Source organism: Mauremys mutica, chromosome 12 (assembly GCF_020497125.1).
Source record: "Mauremys mutica isolate MM-2020 ecotype Southern chromosome 12, ASM2049712v1, whole genome shotgun sequence".
Taxonomy (NCBI): Eukaryota; Metazoa; Chordata; order Testudines; family Geoemydidae; genus Mauremys; species Mauremys mutica.
In genome coordinates, this window is record NC_059083.1 from 8,034,249 (window position 1) to 8,047,816 (window position 13,568).

Here is a 13,568-nt window from a genome sequence, read left to right on the forward strand (position 1 = left end):
TCTGTGTGAGGATGGAAGGGCCAGCTGCTAGCATCCCTGCAGAGCTCTGTGCTGGACACCCTGCTCAGGCCCCTGCTGTTATAAGCTGTCTGTGGCCTTCTGGATCAGGCTCTCTGCAAACTCAGGCAGACCGCACTGTGTCAGTTGGGGACATTGTTGGACACTGATCTTTGCAATCCTGGGGGGGTGTGTGTGCACAAAGAACCTGCCCTGGGGTGAGGGGAGGAGGAATGGAGCACACCCAGGGCACCTGCCTTGATGGTGAGACAGGGAAAGAGTGGTATGGGAGAGGGGAACATGGGGGGGACACAGAGCCCCTGGCATGGAGGGGCACACAGATGGGGGTAGGAATGGGGGTGAAAAGAGACCCTGGCAATGGGAAGGGGCAACATTGGAGAGGGGATTGTGAGGGTGGCACACAGCGCCTCTGGGCTGGGGGGGAGAAGTGGGTCTCCTGGTCTAGGGGTCATGGAGATGTGGGGAGCACACAGAGCCCCTGGCATGACGGAGGGAGGGGGAAGTTGCGGCGGTGGGGGTACGTGCAACAGAGCGGGATGGTGGGGAGGGAGGCTGCAAGGACCTTTGTTGTGTGCAAGGAGCTGGACACAGCTAGGCAGCTGACCCCCCTTAGGAGAAAATAAAAGCGGGGACTTTTGCAGAAGCTGCGGGGGGGGGGGCTTGGCTAGAAAAGATTCTAGTTTGAGACCAGGGGGATCGCTTCAAGCCTTGGGCTGGAGGGAGTGAACTGGGCTCTCGGCAAAGGGGGCGGGGATCTCGGTGGAGCGGAGCGGAGCTGTTTACATCGCAGCTGGATAAAGTGCCTAGCCCGGGCTTTCGCTTTCGGCTTCTGGATCTGCCATCGAAGGGGTGGGTGTGTATCTGTTTGTTTGTGTTTGTGTTGCTCCTGCAAAGGCTGCCTCCCCGCCACAGCGCCCTGGCGGGTGGGTTTATTGCATTGGGGTCCGAATGCAACCCCACATGTTGCTGTCTCAGTGCTTAGCTGCACTCACCTGTGTGGGGGGGGCGGGGTGTGAGGAAGGGCCGGGGGAGGGGGGGCTGCTTCCCCTCTGCTGCCTTGTGTGTGGGGTGCAGGGGGAGGGGGATTGCATTTCTCCCGCTGCCTTAGCTCAGGAGCTGAGCCTGCTTGCTTGGGGGGTGGGGGCTGAGGCTGCGGGAGTTGCACTGAACTGTGGAGCCGGTGGGGGGCGGGGTGAAGGGGGGATTGTCTGCAGCCGTGACTGTTGTTTGCACGGAGTTGGGACACGGGATTGGAGGCCCTTAGCTTGGCATTGGGCAGGCGGGCCTGGCACCTGAGAGGGGCGGGGCTCCAGGTGTTACAGGATGAACCCCGCGCGTGTTATGCAGTTTTCCACCCTGTCACTGCCCAGATGATTGTTTCCCTAGGGATTGTCTCCCCGCGGAATAACTTTACTCTGGCACCACTGCTCCGGATTAGCTGCTCCGTGTGTGAACGCTTGGCCTTCACATTCGAGAATCAATTTTCAAGGGAGGGCACAAGGCAGGCAGGCCCTTCCTCCCTGCACCCCGCTCCCAAGCAAGTAACTCCTGGGCTCACTTCACTGTTTCCTTCCTTGCCTCTCCCCTGTACTCGTGGCTGGGGATCGGGAGGGGGCGCTCTCCCCTTGCAGTCAGTGTCAGCACGGCGCTAGGGGGCGCTGTGCTGCAGGGAGTGGGGCTGGGGGCTCAGCAGGGGGCGCTGTCCCCTTGCAGTGAGTACAGATTCCAGTGCACCAGTGTGGCGCTAGGGGGCGCTGCAGGGCTGCCCCGGGGGGAGGTGGCAAGTGGGGCAACCCCCCACAAGAATATTGTATTCTATAGTGTGGCAACTATTTATATGGAAGGGGCCCCCAAAATTGCTTTGTCCCAGGCCCCCTCAATCCTCTGGGCAGCCCTGGGGCGCTGTGCTGCAGGGAGTGGGGCTGGGGGCTCAGCAGGGGGCGCTCTCCCTTGGCAGTCAGTGCTGACCCCAGTGAAGCGCATGGGGAGCTAGGGTGAAGGTGCCACGTTTAAGCTGCACCCCTGGAACTCATGTAACCCCACTGGGGTTCAGAGACCCTGGCCCCTTTACAGCCTTGTCCTGGGATGGGGAAGGGGGGAGCGACAGAGTGTGCGTGTCTGGAGCTCCAGACAAGAGAGCTACAAGCCAGCAGGCCCTCACGTAGCGAAGCAGCCGAGAACCTGCCCGAAGGCTGGAAGGGGCAGAACGGCCGACCGGCGATGCCCCAGGACAGGAGCCAGGAGGAGCACCGTGCCAGGGAGAAATCACCCGAGAAGGACAAACCGGAGCTGGACCCAGGATCCCTGCTGCCCAGAGCTGTGTGGGGACCATGAGCGCTGGAGCCTGTGACCTTGCGTTGGGAACGAGGAGGGAGGCTGTTAGCTAGTTAAGTGGGGAGGGGGTCGCTCTGTGGGGCTTTGCAGAGAGCCGCAGAAGAGGGCACCGGAGGGGTTTGTTGGGGAAAGTTCACTGCTGCCGAAGGTGACCGGGAGCACCCAAGACTCGCCACTGGACTGGAACTTTGCCCAGATCACCTGAACTCTCCGTAGATGCATTGCTCGGTGCCTGGCCTGTCAGCCCGCTGGTACCACGGGGCCTGTGGGGCCTCGTGTTGGATATAACCCTGTTTTACCGCCCCCCCCCCCACCCACCATCTTCCCCTCTGTTTTTCCCCATTCATCCCTCTGTAAATAAATATTTCCCTTTCCTGTATTCACTGGACTGCTCTGGGTGTGTGGTGTGTTTACTCCAGGAGTTTCCCTGCGGCGTTCCTGCAAGCGCCTTTTCTTGGCCGGAGCTGCCCGCAGAGCGGACTCCATCTTGGCCACGAGGATGCCATAGTTACACTAAATTGACTTTGAAAATTGAGCTAGTTACACTGAGGCAAATACCTAATGTAGATACAAATTCACTGGAAGGGGGGAGGGGACCCAGAGGCCATACCCCCCCTTTTACTGGCTGTAAGAGCAAGCAATAGGGGGAGGGGCAGAAGAGCGGGCATGTTCTTGGGGAGACAAGGTGATGGAGGTGCAAGGCCTCGGGAAGCTGTGGGGTTAGGGTGGGGTCTTGGGGGAAGGGGCAGGGCCTCCATGAGAATAGGCAATGTCTGGGCAGGGGCTCCGGGAGAAGGGGTGGTGTGGGGGCGGGGCCTTTGAGGGCACGGCAGGGGGTGGGGCAATGGTTTGGGAGCCTGTGGCCCCCTCACTTTTAGCACGCTTCTGCTCCCGGCCCTTCAGTGGTTGGTCTTCCTTCAGCTGGTTTAAATCTACATTAGGAATCTACACTAGTATAATTAGAAGATCAATGTTAAAACTGAGTTAGTTACACTGCTACGAATTGCCTAATATAGACAGGCCATAGATTAGCAGTACAGCACATTCCGCTTGTTCACAAGATGCTGGTTGATGCCTGAAAGTTGCCATTATCCGAAGCTGCCTGATAAGCGGAAATCAGGGTTGTGGTGCTGTAGCCAGGATAGGACTCGCTAGGACATGATTTCTCTGGCTCCAGCCCCGCAAACCTGCCTGCAAGCAGGGGCTTTCCCCGGAGACTGGGGGTCTGGAGGATGCCAGCCTTTTTTTTAAGCAGTCAGCCGGTTGCCAATAGCCAGACCAGTTACCTTTATAGTCAACTGGACAGTATCGGTTCCAGGCAAAATGTAGTGAGGGTTGTTATTAAGAAGCATCTACTGTAAATACATCTCTGGTTGCGTATGGTTGCCTTTTCTGTGTCACTTTCCTGAAGAGGAGAGGGGCATTCCAGTTAAATTTCCATATGGGAACTGGCTTCCTGGAAAATCCCCCTTCAGTTGCACTTTGGACAGGGGCAGTTCTCTTCTTTTACAGTGGTGGGTGAATAAATCCCCGTGTGTAATCTCTGCCTGTCCGTTTTACTTTCTGAATCCCTTTGGAGTCCAGTGGCGGGCAGGAGATCCAGGGTTCTGAGGCAATGTGAGGTTGTTCGTTACACTGCTAACGCCTCTGGATGTGCGGGCAGGGCTGGGGAAGGAATTAGGGGTGCAGAGAAACCCAGCCAACCCTTGAAAATCAGGACTGTTTCTTGTCTCCCGATTTCAGTTCGGTCCAGTAGCTGCCAGGGGGAGAGCATCCAGCGCTGGGATCTCTGCGGTTGATTGCTGCCTCCAAATTGGACCCAACTGCAGCTAGAGAGGAACTGGTCAGAGCCCAGCGCTCGCACCCCAGTGTTCATCTGTCTCAGTGAGAGAGGAGAGGTGACACAAGGCGTGGGTCCCATGGATTCGGAGCAGCCGCTTAGTGGAAGAAAAGGTAACTGACGCTTGACTGAGTAGGAATGGTCTGGAGGCTACATCTATACTTAGGGTATCCAGGTGCCTGGTTCTCAACCGCAAAGTCTGGTTACTGCTGGTGGGGGAGGCGCTGGGTCATCACCCGCGCCAGCCCCTACTCAGCCGGGGTCACCGCCTCCTGCCTCAGGCAGCTGCAGCTCCCAGCCCCGGCTCTGCAGGCGAGTTCCTCCCGACCCGGGCAGGGGGGAGAGGGGAATAAGCAGCAAGCAAGGGTGGGGAGGCGGGAAAGAGGAGCAAATGGGGGCGGGGCCTTGGGGAAGAGGCGGGGGGGCTCGGGGAAGGGGGGGCAGGGGCGGGGCCTCAGGGAAGAGGTGTGGGGAAGGTTCCGGCGCTCCTGCTGGAGTGTCGGTTTCTTAAATATTACAAAGTGTTTCAGAGGCATGTAAGTGATTTGCCAAAGGTGATACGGAGTCTGTGGCGGAGTTGGGCCCTAACTCTCAGTCCTATTTTGACCAGTTCTAGATTGGTAAAGAGTGACCAGTGCAGTCCCGAAACTGGGAGCTGGCTCATCTGCTTTCTGAGGATCCTGTCGGTGTGAGAGAAGGGAAGGAAAATGCTCTTTTTTTTTTTTTTTTTTTTTTTGCTGAAATTTTGGTGGCTTCATTATTTTGGCCGGATGGAACTAATTTGAGAAACAGTCAGATGAGGAGCCTTAGGGAAGCTAAAAGGAAACGGGGCAGAAGGAAAGTCTTGTGGCTAAGGCACAAGACTCGGCGTCATGTATCTGCTGCTGGCTCATTGTGATCCAGAGCAAGCCGCCTCTCTCTCTGCCTCGGTTTCCCCAGCTGTGAAGTGGTGGCGATGATACTGCCTAGTGGGTGTGCAAGTAAGCTCTGTGATGGCAGAGGGCTGCAAGCATTGGAAGGAAGGGGCTGTGGAAGTGCAAAGTCAGTGACCCCTTGGGATTTCCGGGAGGCTTCCCCCACCCCCCCCCACCCATGATGTAATGTCACTTTTTTTTCAAATATCCTATTAAAATCTTCCTGATTGTTTTCAATAGTCACTGGGAGATAGATGCTGATTTTAAGAGACTCCAGGCCAATCCTGAGAGGTTGGCAACCCTACGTGAACATGGTTCCTTGTGTTAAATGTGGAAGCACAGACCGTTGTGCCTCAGACTGTGAGGGGCTCTGTACCAGGAGCACTTTCTCAGCAGCATTAATACTTCACCATCTGTTCCTCACCTGGGAAGCCAGTTGCCCTGGCGATGGGCCGGCTAATGGAATTCTACGTGGTCTCTGGCAACATAAATGCTGATGGTGCTGAATCTATCTGGTGCCATGAACGGGTTTTGTTCTCTTTCAGGTGACCTGCCTCACCTCAAACACAGGACAGCTGTTTGGTGGAAAGTCCTGCTGATCATGGGTGTTGTACTCACAACCGTTGTTGTGATAGTTGTGGTTCCCATCGTACTTTTGCCTGGTGAGTTGTCGGCCATCACTGCCCGTTCCCATTCCCCAGCCACGGGCTCTCTCCTAGGCGACGTGAGGGGGGAGGCATGTGGGGTCAGATGCCCCCTCAGATTTCTGTCAGGGTGCACGGGTGAGAGGGACATGTCTGCGAAAGGCACCAGCAGCGAGTGCTCCCGCTGAGCCCCACTTGGTGGCACCCAGAGCAGGGGAGCGAGACGGGGCTGGCAGCCCAGGGTGCGGGGAAGGCAGGTGACTCGTGATTCGCATCCCTTCCTCGCCAGCCAGCAGCTGCAGTTACCAGTCACCTCTGTTTGGCTTGAAATTACATGTATGCGATGCTTCCTACAGCCGCCTCTGCTGGTCCCTTTGGTTACCCCCCTCTCATACTTTCACAGCTTAAAGCAGCCCGTCTGCCTGAAAGTGTTTCCCCAGCTCGTGGGGACCGTCACTCCACAGGAGGGCTTAGGAGACTCCTGGAATCAGATTTTAAAATGCTCCAGGCCAGATGTTCAGGACCTAACGTGCTGAGCCCTTCTGAAAATCCAGCGGCTTCTTTTGGTGTGTCAGTGGGAGCTGAGAGCTTGTGCAAATCTGGCCCTGAAACCTTCTGAAATGTCTGGCAGCTGCGCAGAAAGGCTGCCAGAAGAGGATGGTTGGCAACTGTGCTAGACCAGAGGACAAGTCAGCCCTGAGCAAACAACCAAAGTACCTTTAAACGGGCAAATCTGGGCTTGCACCTGGTACATGACCCATTTCAATGCCAGTTGATTCGTTGGCACAGAAACGTGCTACCCACGATACACAAGGTGGCACATTTATCAGCTTCCTCTCTTGAATTTCGAAAAAGCAAAGGGATCAGTCTCTTATCACTGTTACTCTCTTAACTTCAGGGAAATCTCCACCCGAATCCAAGCTGCCTCATGTCTATACCCCAGCCCAGCTAAATGCAAAATGCCCAGCCGCCTGCTGCCCGGATGGCTGGGTCGGGTTTAGAGGGAAATGCTATTATTTCTCTGATGCCGAGGGGACCTGGGACTCCAGCCAGAGCCTCTGCTCTTCACTCAATGCCTCCCTGGCTGAGATCGACACCCAGAAAGACCTGGTAAGGAAAAACAAAAAATAAAACTGATCTAGGCACCAGGGAGCGTGTTGGTATGATCTTGTCCCAGGGCTGCTCCTAGTGCTCTTGTGAGGGAAAACCAGCTGGAACAAAAGCTCTGGCAGCTGGACTCTCACCTCCGATAGATACAAATATTCATATATTAAAAATAATCCAGCCGTGTTAATTAGAACATTAGAATGGCCATACTGCGTCAGACCAATGTTGCATCTAGCCTGGTATCCTGTCTCGGATGGTGGCCCTTACCAGAGCTTATGGGGTAGGGTACAGAACAGGGCAGTTCTGGAGTGACTCCAGTTCTGGAGCCTGGGGTTGCGTCCCTGACCATCTTGGCTAATAGCCATTGATGGGACTTACCTAGTTCTTAATGGTGATCTGCAAAGGGTTTTTAAATACAATTGGACTTGGATTAAGATTTATTGGGGCCCGTCTCTGAGGACACTAGATGGGGAAGGCTGAGAGTTACTACCAAGAATTTGTTCTCAGGTGTCTGGCTGGTGGGTCTTGCCCTCTTGTTCAGGATCTAAATAATCACTATCTATTGGGTCGGGAAGGAATTTTCCTTGTGGGTCAGATTGGCAGAGACCCTGCAGGTCATCTTGCCTTCTTCTGCAGCATGGGACATGGGACATTTGCACGTTTAAAGTAGAGTGCATGATTCTCTGTAACGTGAAGCTTTTAAATTATGATTTGAGGACTTCAGTAACTCAGCCAGAGGTTATGGGTCTATTACAGGAGTGCCTGGGCGAGGTTCAGTGTCCGGTCATGTGCCAGAGGTCAGACTAGATAATCAAGAGAGTTTCTTCTGGCCTTAAAGTGTGAGTCTTGCAGACAAGTGATATCCACCCCAGTTCCCCCCACCAGATATCTGCTCCAGTCCTCCCCACCAGATACCTGCCACTGTGCCCAACAGCATAAGCATGTTAGCTGGATGTTGCTATTAAAACATTTAGCAGCAAAATAGTTAACGTTGAGTTAGACATCACTAGGTTTCAGAGTTAACGCGGGTGGAGCTGAAGTGTGCAGTTCATAGCTAATGTTTCAGACTCTCTTCAGATTCAGGGACCATCTACACTAGGAAATGGATTTGTTTCAGGCAACAGGTCCCCTTGAAGTGGTGACCGAAAACAGCTTAACCGTTATTAATTAATGAATAATGTGCTTTTCTTTTTTAAGGACTTCATTATGCGATATAAAGGCGTCTCTGAGTTCTGGATTGGCCTGAAGCGAGAAACGGCGCAGCCTTGGCGATGGGTGAACGGCAAACAGTTCAATAACCTGTGAGCCCTTTTCTAGCTAGTTACTTTGTTGGGTTCCAAATGGGAACAGGGCTGAATTCAGGCAGATAAAAAAATTAGTTATTCCCAAAACACTGATTACTTTTCTCCTTTGTGACATTTCTCCCGGTCTTTGGGGCTCATCCCCCCTTGCTGACCTAGCAGATCAGCAGGCTGCATGGCCCTTCCACAGGCTCCCACCCTCTTTCCTGGAAAGGAGAGACCCAGGTATTTTTCTGAAAAGTTCAGTGGGGATTTAAGCCCAGATTTTAAAGGTACTTCAGCATTGCAAAGCCGAAATAACTTTCAGACGTGACTTAGGCTCAGAGGCGGATTAAGGTTTTTGTGGGGCCCTGAGCCAGAGCAAGTGGGGACCCCTCCCCACCCCTTCCCCCTGCAGTCCTGCCCGGCCCCGCCAGTGTTCTTGCTGGGGAAATGGGGTCAGGGCGCAGGGGCTTGCCTCACTCCGCTCACCTGGCGCTCCTGCTAAGGAGTGGAGGGAAGCCCCCTCACCCTGACCCTGCTCCCCAGCTGGAATGGTGGGCAGGTGGGGCAGGGCACAGGGGTGCCCCAATTTGCAGGGACCCCTAGGCAAGGGTCTCATTGGCCCAGTGGCTAATCTGCCACTGCACAGGCTTCTAAGTCACTTGGGCCTTGCACTGCTCCTCTGCTCAGCAGTGCCTAAATAACTTTCAAAATCTGGACCTTAGCCCTTCCTCCTCCTGCCTAGCGAAAAAAGTAGGAAGAGAGGCTCCAGGGCCCATGCTGAGTTAATGCCAGTGGCTGCTGGTGAGGAATCTGGCAGGACAATCCCTGAGGTCGCAGCTATGCTGCAGAAATAACCACGCTTGTGACCCAGCTATGATAAAAGGTGTCTTGCATTGCCAGTGTGGACAAAGGACCGTTCCTGAACCCTACTGGAGATGAACGTTTTAGTCTTTTTTCAGAGTAGCAGCTGTGTTAGTCTGTATCAGCAAAAAGAACAGGAGTCCTTGTGGCTCAAACAAATTTATCTGAGTATAAGCTTTCGTGGGCTAAAACCCACTTCATCGGATGCATGCAGTGGCAGATACAGTAGGAATATATATATATATATATACACACACACACACACAGAGAGAATATGAAAAAATGGGTGTTGCCATACCAACTGTAACGAGGGTAATTAATTAAGGTGAGCTATCATCAGCAGAAGCAAAAAACTTTTGTAGTGATAATCAGGATGGCCCATTTCCAGCCATTGACAAGAAGGTGTGAGTAGCAGAGGAGGGAAAACATTAGCCTGGGGAAACAGTTTTACTTTGTGTAATGACCCAGCCACTCCCAGTCTTTATTGAAGCCTAATTTAATGGTGTCTAGTTTGCAAATTAATTCCAACTCTGCAGTTTCTCGTTGGAGTCTGGTTTTGAAGTTTTGTTGTTGTTGGAGTATTGCGACTTGGAGATCTGTAATTGAGTGGAATGAGTGATGCAGGAAGGGGGTGATCCCGAGGGGTTTCACCGGATGGGTCCATCCGAGGGGCACATGCCTGGCCCCTACCCGACTCTTATCGCCCGGGCGTCTCTGTCGCAGGTTTACGGTAAGAGGAGAAGGCGACTGCGCGTACCTGAGTGACCGCTTTGCCACTTCGTCGTGGTGCTCCACGAAGCGCTACTGGATCTGCAGCAAACCCGACGGGATGCGAAGGGAGGACGCGATGCCGGGGGACTGAAGGGCGAAGGCTGGGAAAACGCCTCAAGGCCCAGCTGCCTGACACTCCAAACATTGCTCAATAAGATGATTTTTTTTTTTTTTAAAAATAAGCCTCCCTTCTAATTTTCTCTGTGTTGTGGCCCCTGAATAGCCCTCTCCTTCCTGGTTGTGTAACTAAGACTTGATCTACACGTAAAGCTTAAAACTCCTGAATGCTGTAGTTGGCCTGATGTAACCCCCAATAGACATCAACAGTAGACGCAGCTAAGTTGACCTAGCTACCGTCACTGGGAAGGCCATGTTCCTACAGTGATGGGAAACCCCCCTGTCCCACTGTAGGATGTGTCTGCTCTGGGGTTATGCCAGCGTAGTCTGTAGGGTGACCAGATGTCCCGATATTATCGGGACAGTCCCGATTTTAGGGGACTTGTCCCGCGTCCCGATCTTCCATCGGTCGGGACGCACTTTGTCCCGATATCGGGGAACCGTCTGGTGGAGGACGCAAGCTGATGCTGCCGGCACCGCTCACCTCTTCTTCCTGAGCCCTGGGGCAGTACAGTTGAACTCCTGGCGCCCGCCCGCCAGCAGAAGCCTGCAGAGTGCTGCAGCCCCACTCCCCAGGCATGCACAGAGGCGCCGAGGAGGTCTCTGCTGTGTGCTGCAGGGGTGGGGCTTGTAGGCGCCGGCAGCGAGCCCCCCTGCCCCCCTCAACCTGATCTGACCTGCGCGACCTTAGGAGCCAGAGGGAGGGGACCTGCCTGCTTACTGGGAGCCGCTCCAGGTAAGGCTAGCACTGCTGGGTCTCACCTGGCCCCCTGGCAGGTCCCTCTGGCTGATGTGGGGGGCTCTCCGTGCTGCTACCCTCCCTCCCCGAGGGGGGAGGTGGAGACAGAGCAGAGGCAAGCTGGAGCGGGGCGTGGAGCTGCTGGTGGGTTCTCAGCCCCCACCAATTTTTCCTGTGCTCTGGCGGGTTTTTTATTTTGTTTTTTGTTTCGCTCCGCCGCCGACTTCTTTTTTTTTTTTGCTCGACTCGCCCCGCCCCCTTGCCCCCCCCCCCCACGTCCCGATATTTCACCTCTGTCATCTGGTCACCCTAGTAGTCTGCTGCCATGTCCCCATACTGTAGACATGGATTAAAACCCCTTCCCAGCTCTCCCTGCTGTCTGTCAGGGTGTGTCTACACTGCAATGGGGGTACGTGATTAAAGCAATGAAGGTGCAGCGGCAAAGGTGTTTACCCAGGGTTCCAGCCTGTGTTGCTGCGGCCTCATTGCTCCAGTATGAGCTACATTAAAATTAGCATGTGTATGTCGTATATCTGCATGAATGGCCACCAAACTCTGTGATTGCAATGTGGACATACCCTCAGCTCTGCTGTGCCGGCCGAGCAGGAAGGCAGCACTGCTTGAAAACGGATGGAGACAATCGTAAACAGCAACAGGCGAAGACAATCCACAGCAAGCAGGGATGTGAGGCAGCCGCACACAACATCCTCCCGAGGGAAGGAAGCTGCGGCAAGAGACAAGCAGCCAGGCTGTGGGTTTTCTTCGACTGTTGCAGAACCAGGCTCTGGTCGCTCATGCTGTCTCCCAACCCTGAGCAACACAGTTGTGAGTTAAGGCTAAGTGGGACCGGGATCGGAACTCACCAATGGGCCCTTGTTGACGCTCATTCAGTGCTGCCTCCTTCAGAGGGTCGACTGTGTTGCGTTGTCCCCCAGATCAATACGTAGTTGCTACATCTTTGCTGGAGAGTCTGCTTTGTGGAACCAAGAAGATAATTAAGGAGGGCCAGAAATGAGAGGCAGGTTAAAATGGAAATTGAAATGTCTGTATGCTTGAGAGTGTTAGGGCCTTGCTGTGCTTATTGAGACTGGAGAGGGAAGGCCAAGCATGCCAGAAGTTGATAACTAGCTAGGTGAGCTAGCAGAAAAGTTAGAGGCACCTGTGAAGAGGCTGTGGAGATGCCTAGGAGCGGTGTTTGCCCTTGTGAGAAGGCATCCGGTTGTGTGCTCTGTAGTAGCAATGCGTCACCATTGCATTCCACTGACAGGAATTTGCCTACAAACTCATAGGCAGAGCAGATGCCTTTTACTTTAATTGAGGCCTCTTTACGAGTTTGTGGCAGAGAAGCTGAGGTGTAATAGAACCCTTTTGATTGCGCTTGACTCTCACTGTGTCAAGTTTTTAGTCAGTGAGCAAAACAAACCACAAAATCCGCAGCAGGTGTTTCCTGACTTTGTGAAAGAAACTTTGAACTTTCTAGTGTAGACTTGGCCAAAGCGCTGTCGTGGGAGCACTCCCGCAGCAGTGCTTTGATGTGTGAGTGCGGTCGTGCGTGAGCGCTGACTGAGAGCTCTCCCAGCGCTCCTGGTAATCCACCTCCACGAGGGGAAAAGCTCCGAGCATGGCTCGTGGCGCGTTGAGCCTGTCCACACTAGCACTTTAAAACACTCAAACTTGCTGCGCTTGAGGGGGTGTGTGGTTTTTTCACACCCCATAGCCAACAAGTTAGAGCAGTTTAATTTGCCAGTGTAGACATGGCCTTAGATAAGTGCAAAGGTCAACGTGGTCAAACCTTAAGACATTGTCTTTAGATGCTAGAAGGGTCATTTGCAACTGTTGCTTAAGAGTTTAATTCCCCTCGGACTCCTTTGCAAGCCAAGTTACAAGTACTTTTGTGGAGGACAAGATGCACATTTTCCTAGTTTGGGTATTTTCTATCTGCATCATCTGTTCAGACCACGGGAGGCTGAATCTAAATAATTGAAATGTATAAAGTCTCACAACTAATGAAAATTAATTGTGTGATGCCATGGAGTGTTCACTGGTCACCTAGTTAACGATTTGCTGCTCACTCCTTCTGTTTTATAAAGTTTGCTATGACTTTGTGAGTCCTATAAGCTAACTGTAAAAAAAAACAAAAAACAAAAAAACCACCTTATTTTTTCTTCTGTTTGCTCATAGTCGTTAGCCATAAAGTTTAAGACAAGACAGTACCTCTTGTTTTATTTAATCTGTCTTCCATCCTAACTTAGACAACAGAACATTTTCTAATGAAAAGTTTGTCAGAAAATAGGACGTAGTTGAACATTAACTTTTTTTGAAGAAATGTCATTTTCAGTGACTTCATATTTTAAAGTGTTTTGAAGTTGTTGGTTGTTTAAATTTATCATCAAACATTAGGCTTCCCCCTGAAATTGTTTTCTCAGAATTTTGTAAATGTCGTGAACGGTGGAGTTTTTTTTCATTCTTCTCTCCACTTTCTGGCTGCCTGCCAACTTTTGACAGGTGGAAAACAGCATTTCTGAAAGTAATACTTTGTGTTAGGAGTGGGGGTAGGAGTTGGGGTGGAGTGGGGGTAGGGCCCAGGGCAGAGGGGGTGGTCAAGCACCCACCAGTGGGAGCAGAAGTCAACACCTATCCCTGGCAGCTGCGATGAAGCCGGCTTCTTGTGGGTCAGCCTTTGCTGTTGTGTGTGAAGCCTGTTTTCTATCTGCTTGCCTTCGGGCCAGCACTGATTAGCCAGTGTTCTCCTGCTGGTTAACTTCGGGCACAGCCCATCCTTCCTTTGTAGAGAACAGCTGGTGAGGGAAGACAGTGCTGCGGCTTCCTGCCTGGAGTGGGGCCCAGCTCATCTGTCTGCAGTGGGGTTTGCTCCCTTGCTTCGGGGGCTCGAACACCGGGCTCCACAGAGAGATGTGCTGGTGTTGGCCTATCATC

General features: G+C 53.1%; 1 protein-coding gene across 2 annotated transcripts in view; it reads left to right on the forward strand.

Annotated features, from left to right (window-relative positions):
- Nucleotides 1–4,106: 4,106 nt before the first annotated feature.
- Nucleotides 4,107–13,568, forward strand: part of LOC123344979 (C-type lectin domain family 2 member D-like) — a 44,848-nt gene continuing 35,386 nt past the window's right edge. The window contains exons 1-5 of one of the 2 annotated variants that reach the window (XM_044981483.1): nt 4,107–4,305; nt 5,652–5,768; nt 6,649–6,860; nt 8,055–8,158; nt 9,728–10,050. In XM_044981483.1, the coding sequence (XP_044837418.1) occupies nt 4,272–4,305; nt 5,652–5,768; nt 6,649–6,860; nt 8,055–8,158; nt 9,728–9,866 (606 nt within the window). In that variant the 5' untranslated portion in view covers nt 4,107–4,271 and the 3' untranslated portion in view covers nt 9,867–10,050. Of the gene's footprint in view, nt 4,306–5,651; nt 5,769–6,648; nt 6,861–8,054; nt 8,159–9,727; nt 10,051–13,568 lie in introns of those variants that run through there. The other variant, XM_044981484.1, reaches the window with a different exon arrangement.